Source organism: Mesocricetus auratus, unplaced genomic scaffold, assembly GCF_017639785.1.
Source record: "Mesocricetus auratus isolate SY011 unplaced genomic scaffold, BCM_Maur_2.0 Super-Scaffold_100007, whole genome shotgun sequence".
NCBI classification, from domain to species: Eukaryota; Metazoa; Chordata; class Mammalia; order Rodentia; family Cricetidae; genus Mesocricetus; species Mesocricetus auratus.
In genome coordinates this window covers 78,670,970-78,680,282 of record NW_024429191.1, presented here as the reverse complement: position 1 = coordinate 78,680,282, position 9,313 = coordinate 78,670,970, and the positions used below count along the sequence as shown (strand labels likewise).

The 9,313-nt window shown below is 51.7% G+C and overlaps 2 protein-coding genes across 5 annotated transcripts; one reads left to right on the top strand and one right to left on the bottom strand.

The window, feature by feature from the left end:
- The first annotated feature begins 64 nt into the window (after nucleotides 1-64).
- On the top strand, nucleotides 65-6,860 carry LOC101831301 (PSMC3 interacting protein). 2 transcript variants are annotated; one of them, XM_013113378.3, is made up of 8 exons: nucleotides 65-925; nucleotides 1,009-1,109; nucleotides 1,246-1,335; nucleotides 2,742-2,853; nucleotides 3,319-3,464; nucleotides 3,541-3,594; nucleotides 3,729-3,788; nucleotides 5,675-6,860. In XM_013113378.3, exons 1-8 carry the CDS (start codon nucleotides 892-894, stop codon nucleotides 5,792-5,794), a joined length of 717 nt encoding a protein of 238 aa, XP_012968832.1. In that variant the 5' UTR covers nucleotides 65-891; the 3' UTR covers nucleotides 5,795-6,860. The 2 variants fall into 2 exon arrangements, with proteins under 2 accessions (XP_012968832.1, XP_005070210.1); XM_005070153.4 differs by lacking the exon at nucleotides 5,675-6,860 and adding an exon at nucleotides 3,864-4,060 and having other exon boundaries at nucleotides 77-925.
- On the bottom strand, nucleotides 4,128-9,228 carry Mlx (MAX dimerization protein MLX). 3 transcript variants are annotated; one of them, XM_005070155.4, is made up of 8 exons: nucleotides 8,449-9,228; nucleotides 8,175-8,211; nucleotides 7,658-7,747; nucleotides 7,294-7,400; nucleotides 6,994-7,093; nucleotides 6,708-6,807; nucleotides 6,184-6,385; nucleotides 4,128-5,116 (listed from the first exon to the last, which is right to left on the bottom strand). In XM_005070155.4, exons 1-8 carry the CDS (start codon nucleotides 8,650-8,652, stop codon nucleotides 5,060-5,062), a joined length of 897 nt encoding a protein of 298 aa, XP_005070212.1. In that variant the 5' UTR covers nucleotides 8,653-9,228; the 3' UTR covers nucleotides 4,128-5,059. The 3 variants fall into 3 exon arrangements, with proteins under 3 accessions (XP_005070212.1, XP_005070213.1, XP_005070214.1); XM_005070156.4 differs by having other exon boundaries at nucleotides 8,611-9,043; XM_005070157.4 differs by lacking the exon at nucleotides 7,658-7,747 and having other exon boundaries at nucleotides 8,611-9,228.
- Nucleotides 9,229-9,313: the final 85 nt, after the last annotated feature.

The following is a 9,313-nucleotide window of genomic DNA, read 5'->3' as shown; positions in this document are numbered from 1 at the left end:
AGCTTTGGAGGCTGTCCTGAAACTTGCTCAGTAGACCAGGCCGGCCTCAAGCTCACTCAGCCTTCCAAGTGCTGGGATCAAAGGCGTTCGCCACCACCCAGCTTTCATTTTTAATTCTTAGCATTCTCCTTTAAACAAGTGGAGACATGTTTTGAAGAAAGGCTAATGAGGTTTTAGGTAGGTAGCAGAAGGCTTGAAAAATTAATACTGTGCCCCTCCACGGGACTCTGAACTGCAAGACAGCTGCTCTTTGACCTTCAGACCTCAGAAACTAGAAATACTTATTTCAGGCTCCACCGGACTGACCACTGTGGTCAGGAATGGAAAGCACCTGTCAGGTGTTGCTGCCTGGGCTAACTGGCGACTTCAAGCTTTGTGGCTTGAGTAGCCTCTGCTCCCAACCGTCCCTTCGGGCATTCAAACCACAGTTGGTGCCGAGCGCCCCCTACAGGCCGCACACGGAAACGGACGTGTAGGTGTGCTTGCTTTCACAGTCGCTCTCTGCCGAGTACCCACAGGCCCACTTCCCAAGTGAGTGACTAGCCCTGTGCCCCTGAGCAGCGCGGGAGTTGGGCCCCTGAAGTTTCCGTTCCGACACCACCTGGGCCTAGCTCAAGGTCACGAGTGCTCAAACACGGTGGCCTGAAAGAGAAGGGGCCGCTCACTACAGCCTGCGCGGAGGGCCCAGGGGACGGCCACAGACTTGCCGCAAAGGTCGCGGGCTAAGCTTCTAGACAGCGGCCGAGGGAGCTACGGAGTCCCGGAAGGTTCGGGCGCTTTTCCGGAAGACTTCCCTACGGCCAATCAACGTTAAGACCTTCCCCCTTCACCGGAAGGAAGTATCTCCCGGAGCAACCAACCAGACCGCTGTCTTGAGTGGCGGGAAAGGCCATGAGTAAAAGCCGGGCCGAGGCTGCGGCTGGAGGTAACGGCGGCGCCCGCAGGACCCGGGAGGGGTGCGGGCCAGGAGTCCAGAGGTGAGCCCTTTTCCTACCTTGTCTCCCGCAGCCCCCGGGATCATCCTGAGGTACCTGCAGGAACAAAACCGGCCCTACAGCGCCCAGGACGTGTTCGGAAACCTGCAGAAGGAGCATGGGCTGGGCAAGGCGGTGAGACCCCGCCTCTGGGGGGCTCCCTCCCTGCTGAATTCCCTTATTAGCTTGGGTCCCCTTCTCCCTCCCTGTCACCAGCAGAAACCTACCCTGCCCTTGTTTACTCTAATTGCTCCGCCCTCCCTTCGGCCAGGCGGTGGTGAAGGCTCTGGATCAGCTGGCCCAGCAAGGCAAGATCAAGGAGAAGACGTACGGCAAGCAGAAAATTTACTTTGCAGATCAGGTGAGAACGCCCGCAGATTATTGCCCACCTGAAAGCCTGAGCGAGTAACTCCCAGCATTGACTAGTTAGGAGTGTTGTGTCGTCTCACAAAATTAACCTAACCTGTGCCATAAAAGGACACCAGACATTCTTAAATCAGTTGTACACTGTGATCACATTTTATCAGTGTCCATTTGAGGTACGGACAACAGAATGCCCTGGCTTGTTAGTAGCCTCATTTTCACTTAGAAGGCCTTACTATCATTTCATCTAGACCCACCCTCTGCCAAACTCTTTTTTCTTCTTCCTCTGCCACTACCCCAAACACATCAAATGTGTATTCTCTCCCAAACTTGTCTCTGGATGCCTCTCAAATATTAAGTGTCAGTATTAACATGGCCAAAGTAGAATACTTAACCCCCCCCCAACTAGCTTCCTAGCATTCTTTGGTAAGGGAACCACTGTGCCTCAATTCTTGGTTTCTTTCATCTCACCTGTCTGACAAGTATGGTCATTTACCAATTAGTTTCCCCTGATCTACTCCTTTTCTTGGGTTCTCATTATGTAGCCCAGGCTAACCTTGAACTTGCTCTTTTGTCTCAGCCTCTGAGTGCTGAGTTTACAAATGCATTATGTGTTTTGCCAGGGTGGCTCAATGTTTTTCTTTATTTAATCTACCCTGTTTTCACTGCTCCCCATCAGACCCTCTGGTCTATTGTGTACTGACATTTCATCTTAGATATTGTAGCCGGAATGATCTATCTAGATGCAAACCGGGTTGGTCAAATGGCTCAGTGGTGTGACTATTTTTAGACTTTCCAGGCATTTGGTCTCACTGTTTAGCTCTGACATTGTAAGACACAGGCAGCCATAGATGATGCAAATGAATGGACGTGGCTGCAGAATTCACATGCAGCGTCTGAGTAGTGGCTCCCGCTTTCAGATTCACCTTGCCCAAGCACACCGTTCAAACTACTTGGTCTGGCATTCCCATCCCTTTCCAGCCACTCCCCAGCATCAGCTGATGAGGTGGCTGTTGATCTCTAGCAGCTCTTTCCCAAGGGGCCCCTTCCCCTTCCTTACAGAGTCTCTCCCACTGGAGACGTTTCTCCACTTCAGAAGGAACAGCTTCATTCCCTTAGACGATGAGTGGTTGTTATCACTAAATAGAAATGTATTTCTCATGTTTGTTTTTGAGACATGGTTCTCTCTACATAGCCTTGGCTGTCCTGGAACTAGCTGTATAATCCAGGCTGGCCTCAAACTCAGATCCACCTTCTGTGTCTCCCAAATGCTGGGATGAAAGGCATGGGCCTACACACCCATTTTCAGGGTTATAGTTTTTGCCAACCTGAGGACAGGCCTTTCGGTTTTCCCTCTTTTATCTTTGTGCCTCACATGAACTCACCTCTCCTCTTGGCTGGTAGGACCAGTTTGACACAGTGAGTGATGCCGACCTCCACAGCCTGGATGCCAAAATTGTGGCCCTCACCGACAAGGTGCAGAGCTTACAGCAAAACTGCCGCCACATGGAAGCTGGTAAGACTGGGAATCCCTTCCAAGGTGCTAAGGCTTGGAGGTCACAAATTGTTAGCAGCATGGTTATCTGCACTGTCTATTGCAACGAGGGCCCTTTGCCAGGTGGGCTGTTACGCTGAAAGAAGTGCCGACCACCTGTGGCTGGCGTACAACACGGCAAGACGAGCAAGCCACGTGCTTTCCTTGCCCTGTTGAGCACCCTGCATCTTTTTTCCATTTCTTCACTTACCTGTGCATCAGTCTGCCCAACACTACATGCCACTGTTGCTTTTACATGGAGAAGGAAAGAAAAATAGCAAACAATTATGTTGTAAGCCTTTTTCTTGAGCTTCTCCAGAATGTGGGGTCCTGCCCTGGAGAGGTTCTAGAGCAAGACAGAAGCTGCTCTCCCTCCTCTGTGGAGCACCTGCTGGGCAGGACAGAATCCCTTCCTCACCTGGTAACTTGGGGGACATGTGGTTTCAGAGCTGAAGGAATTAACAAGTGCGCTGACCACTCCTGAGATGCAGAAGGAGATCCAGGAGTTAAAGAAGGAGTGTGCTCACTACATAGAGAGACTGAAGAACATCAAAGCAGCCACCAACCACGTCACTCCAGAGGAGAGAGAGGAGGTGAGCCGGGAGGCGCGCGCCTGTGCGGGTCTGAGTGACCATGAGGCGCACAGGCGATCATGCTTCTTCCTTGCAGGTGTACAGAGAAAGGCAGAAGTATTGTAAAGAGTGGAGGAAGCGGAAGAGAATGGTGAGTGAGACCTCCAAGGTGGCTCCAAAGTGCTGTGGAAGTTACAATTACAGGGAATTTCTGTGCAAAATGATCCAGTAGGCAGTGTCCTGTGCTGCTACCGCCCATCTGAAGGGGGCTTTGTTTCTTGTCAGACCACCGAGCTGTGTGATGCAATCCTTGAAGGATACCCCAAGAGCAAGAAACAGTTCTTTGTAAGTGACTCTTTCTCTTACTCCCCTGGGATCTTTGCCCAGAGGACTCCCTTCATTTCTTTCCTTGCCCCACAGGAGGAAGTTGGCATAGAGACAGATGAAGATCATAATGTTACACTCCCAGACCCCTGAGGGGTCCTTGGAAACCCGCAGCAGATGTTCTGGGCTGGCTACCTTGTTTAGGTGACCTACCTTGTTTAGGTGACCTCATTGTTCTTTCTGTTCTCCACCTTTGAGGGTGGGGAGATAAGTACAAAGATGATAATCAGAAAGATGGTCATGTTCACTTTGTTTTCCATATTACAGAGGCCTCAACAAGGACTCATAACAATCCTAAAGGAAAGTATATGGAATATTTATTGTAATATAATTTGATATAAAAATACTTAATTTTCTCTGGATTATCAAACCCCCCAGATATCAAACCTGGGGAAGGGAACATGGGAGAGAAAAGTACAGAAAGGTTGTCACACACCAACATTTGAGAATCCCCAAGCCTACCCCAGACAACCTGAGTGTCTTCTGCAGCTATCCCCAAGTCCTAGGAGAAACGCAGGCAACACACTGGAGGCGGTAGATACAGGTACATTACACAGAAAAGGCTGGGGTGCTTTAGAGGCCCAGTCAGAATTTTAGAAAACTATACCAAAACGCACTATTGTTATTTGGGAAGAAATGGGGCAAGAGCTGATAGGACATTGCTTCCTCTAGCATCCAGTCGGTTGTTGAATGTGAGGGGACAGCAGGACCCTGGTAGCCCTACCCCAAGCTGACAGCCCTGGCCTGACTCAGTACTGACCACATAGCCGTAGCCTAGGCACAAGGTGGCCTTTTACCCTTCATGGCCATGGGACAATTTCTCTTCCTTTTTTCCACGTCAAAAACTGCCAAAATACCCCAACTTGAGCCAAGTGTTGCCCAAGAGACCAAGCAGAGGCAAACAATTTCCAAATTATATGTATAGTGAGCAGAAACTCGATGGTGAGAGAAAGGGCTGAGGGGGCCCTGAGGTTCCCTGAACAGATTCTTGTCCTAGAACTTTTCCTGGGAAGGGGAAGGTTGGGGTGGGTCCAACATTGTAGGCAATGCAATAAATTAAGAGAAGCTTTCACAGAGCAGAGCCTCAGTGAAGTTGAAGTAGGGCTAGGCAAACCAAACACCAAGTAGAAGCCAGCTGACCGGTGTGAGGTGTTACAGTCCAGTCTCATAGGCCCAGCAGTTCTACTGCCAAACAGATTAAAGGTCTCTGCCCTGCAGGTTTCCAGGAGCCATCAGTAGAGTTGGTTTTTCAATTGATGGAGGACGCCAATCACAATTTCTCGAAGAGTCTAGGAAAGATAATGGTCAGGTGACAGCCCAGGCCTTTAAGATGGCTGCCTAGCCCAGGCATGCTCTAGAAGGGGGCATTTAAAGCAGCCACCTCAGGGCTAGACCGACAGCCTGGAGCACTTCCTTCCTAGCACTCAAAGACAAGGAGGGCTGGTGAGATGGTTCAGCCAGGGAAGCCTCTTGCCATGCAAGCCTGCCGACCTGAGTCCATCTCCCTGGAGCCCACATGAGAGTGGACAGAACCATCTGACAAAATAGTTGTTCTCTGACCTCTCCGTGTGTGCTATGGCACACACACTCAGCGAGGTTGGGGGAGGGCTAGAGAGATGTCTCACTGGTTGAAAGTACTTGCTGCTCCTTGTAGAGGACCCAGGCCTTGTTCCCAACACCCAAATGGTGGCCCACAACACCTGCAGCTCCAGTTGCAGGGGCTCCAATGCCACATTCTGGCCTCTGGCACAAGTATGTGATGCAAACAAAACACCCATGTGCGTAAAACATGTTTTCTTTTTTTAAGGAAAAAAACCCTGAGATGGAATGCTGCTTTTAATTTTCAGATATTCCTGAAACAAGACAGAGACACAGATGAATATGTCATTGGCATAACTGACGTGGTGGACACGGGTGTTCACTGCAACAGTCTTTTAAGTGTTGCAGTGTTTAAAGTTTCACAATGAAAATGTTGAGAAACAAAAGAACGGGAGGAATCTGAGAAAACACAGCCAGGCCTCAAGAGCAGAAAACAGCACACTAAAAAGTCCTGGGTCTACAGTGGGGTGGACGTCCTGTACTCTGTGTGTTTCGTGTTTCTAGAAACTTCTAGTAGCTGCTGTTGGCTTCCATACAGGACAGCTAAGAAGTAGAGTGGCTAATGAGTCACCAATGACATGGTCCAAAGCTGGACTGGCAGAGTGCACACTTCATGGGCTAGGCAGCAAGAAGAAACAATACTAGTAGAGCCCCTGCAGGGTCCCAAAGACACCTGCATTGCTTTCTGAATGGCTTGGACCACTCTGCTTGGGGGCGCTAAGAGAATCTTAGACCCCATGGCCCTGCTGTCACATACCTGTGGCTCACAGTGTTCCTCAATCCAGCTGAAGACACAAGCTGACAGCTCCTGGAAGCTGGCCACAGAGATCGAGGCATTGAAAGACTGGAATAGGGAGTCCATGATGCCCTGAAACACGTTGAACTTCACCTGGTCAGAGACCTGGTCCTCTCCCTCATGAGGGTTGTCCTGATGTGCCTTCACAATTTGCTCATAGTTCCTGAAAGCATGCAAGCAAGTAGGGCTGAGGTGCTACGGCAGCTCCACCAACCTGAGAAGCTTGGTGGCATAAGCCAGTGGTCACCCAGAAGAGGACTCCTGGAGGATACATTCAACACCAGCTAAACGGAACTCTGCAACCTACCCCTTGTTAACCTGACAGATGGTTCCTGTATGTCTTATATATAAAAGGCTGACTGGGACAGAGACTCCTGCCTTACAGTGACTACCTCGGGGTCAGTATTACCTACATGCATCCTCTGATACGGCCTTTGAACAAGAGGAGAGTGCACAGTACCCCCTCAGTTCAGCACCCCTCTTACACTTTCATTATCTTCAGGGCTGTGACATCCTTGCGCAATGTGGATACTTCTTCCTCCTGCTTTTTCTTCTCCTTGTGTAAAAACTGGATGTAGTCGATGGCTAGAGTAGAGGCCAAGAGAGGGGTTGGGAACAGAGGAAGTCTGAACCAGGAAGATGGCTCATTTTGTTTCTCCTTCCCCTGTGAGCTAGCTTTCCCATTACAGCCACCACGCCTGGGTCAGACCAGCTACCTGCCACTCCCAGTCACTACTACACCACACCCCCGCCCAGTTGCCCTAGTCATACTCTTCTGTAGAACGATGGCTTTGCTGAGTTTTTGGGAGCCAATGGAGAAGTCCTGCTGCTGGCAGGTAGGAACGATGGTCTGAAGATCATCATAGCCTCTCTGTGGAAACAGCAGGGAAATGGGGCTTGTTAACTCAGGAACAAGCCAAGCTAGCACAAACTTGTGATACCTGTCCCATGCTCAGAAGCTCAAAACATAGAGTTGGGATGAAGGGGTACATGCACAGGCTAGTCAGGGCAGGGTGAAGAAGAACCATTCAGAGTCCTCCCTTGCTGCCTGAGGGGCAGGGCCCTAGTCACCTTGATAGCATCCCTCCTCTTCTGTTCAGCCTGAGTGTGAGCACGCCGCCTCCGGTCTTTGTAGGACTCCTTGTAGGACTCTTGCTGATAATCACTGTCCTCGTCATCTAAACTCAGAGATGAAGGCAGGGAAAGATCACTTTAGGGTGCACTGAGTCCAGTAAGCCCATCTTTCCCTAGTTGAGGAACCTGGTGCCCAGAGATGGAAAGAACCTAGATCTTGAATGAGATGAGAGATACTGAGACTCAGCCTTGGACTGCTCCAGCCACCCCATGCGGACAGTGGAGCTCCCTATTTAGGAAAGATGCTAAGATGATGCACAGCTGTTTCCCCAGGTGTGTGGGGGATTGTGTTGCTGCCTACCTGTGTTGGGGACGGAAGAGGCACTGGTGGAGCCGATGCTATTAGCTCTGGACACTACACTCCCCTTGTGGGTGCTTTCTACAAAAAGCCCTGGAAAAAAGAGGCTTCGATCACTAAGGAGTGGGGAATATTGCCAGGCCCTCAGTCACCTATGGGCACAATGGCTTCAAATGCTGATCTCTCCCCCATCAACTCCAAAACTGGCCACTACGGGTCACGCATTTCATGCTGCAATGCTCCTGTCTCTAGTATCTACATTGCCCACAGAACTGTAATTTCTGGCTCACAAAGGGACATCTGGATGCAATGAACATGACCAGCTGTCACTGTTTCCATCATTTCCCGTCCTAGAGCGGAGAAGCCAGGTGTAACCCATGATTTTCTCCTCCCTAACTTCTCAAGCCAGGGCCTTGGCGCAGTGACAGTGGACTGTGCTCAGGTGTGGCTGGTAAGACCAAAGATCTACAAAGCTGAAACGGGTCATTCCTGATGCGAAGACGCGGGAGAAGTCACTCACCAGGGTCCAGGCTGTTGTCACTGTAGGCATACTCGACCTGCAGCATCAAGCAAGGGAGACGCCTGTTAGACCTATGCCGCTAGGAAAAGGCACCCGCAATCCGCGGATGCACGTACCATGGGTGTGGGGGCCGCTGACTGGTTCTCCCAAAGCCCAGCCTGGCTAGGCCGCAGGGGCGCCGCCCCCTCTACAAGGTCCCTGCCGTCCCCGCCCCACCTCCACCTCCCAGGCACGTCCCCTTGTTCCCGCACACATGCCTCATTTGTCTCCCCACCTTGGCACACGCCGGGTGAGAGCTGTCTTCTCTGCAGCCCCGGGGACCGGACAGCAGGGGAGACTCTGGGGATAGCTGGGGAGCCCCGCGTCTTCCGGACCCCCTACGTGCACGAGCCCGACCCGCCCTCCCCTCGCCGGCGTGCGCGTCCGCGGAGCTTGCCTTGACCCAAGGGTCCTCCGGAGAGGCGCCCGGCTCCGTCATCGTGGACCTACCGAACCGGAAACAAGCCTGCGGACTGGCCCCCAGCCTCCAGGAAGAGGCGAGGCTTGATCACGTGATCCAACCTACCAATCCGCAAACGCGAGCATGGGCGGGGCGAAAGCGCTACGCTTGCGCGGCTCCAGATAGTAAACGCCTGCTGGCGGTGCCCAAACCTGACCAATTCGCACTAGTGAAGGCAGTGTTAGCCCCCGCTGCCCGCCTCCAAATGAGAATCTAGAAGGGCGGCAATTTTCTGTTCAATGGAGCCCTCTCTAAAGGATTGTGAGAAGGGCTACAAGTGTACTAGTTCGGTGGTAGAAACCCGTGAGCCCCCTGCACCGCTCACTACAGCGTGACAACAGTGGTGCACAGCTGATCGGGCTGGCAACCACAGCAGGGTCTAGAACTTCCCCTATGTCACATGATCTAGTCCAATGAGGGTACAGCGCCACCCAACACCCGGCTGGTGTCTGACATGGCGCTTGTGGAATTAACCCTTTGAAAGCAGGCCTATAGGCAGAACAGCAGTAAGGTCTAACATACTGAAATGCACATCGCTGGCCACTGATTGGCTGACTTCGGTCTGGCTAGCCTCACAGGCTACACTTAACCACAGAGCTCCCTGACTCCAGCTCGGGCCTTACCCCTGAACTTGGAGCCC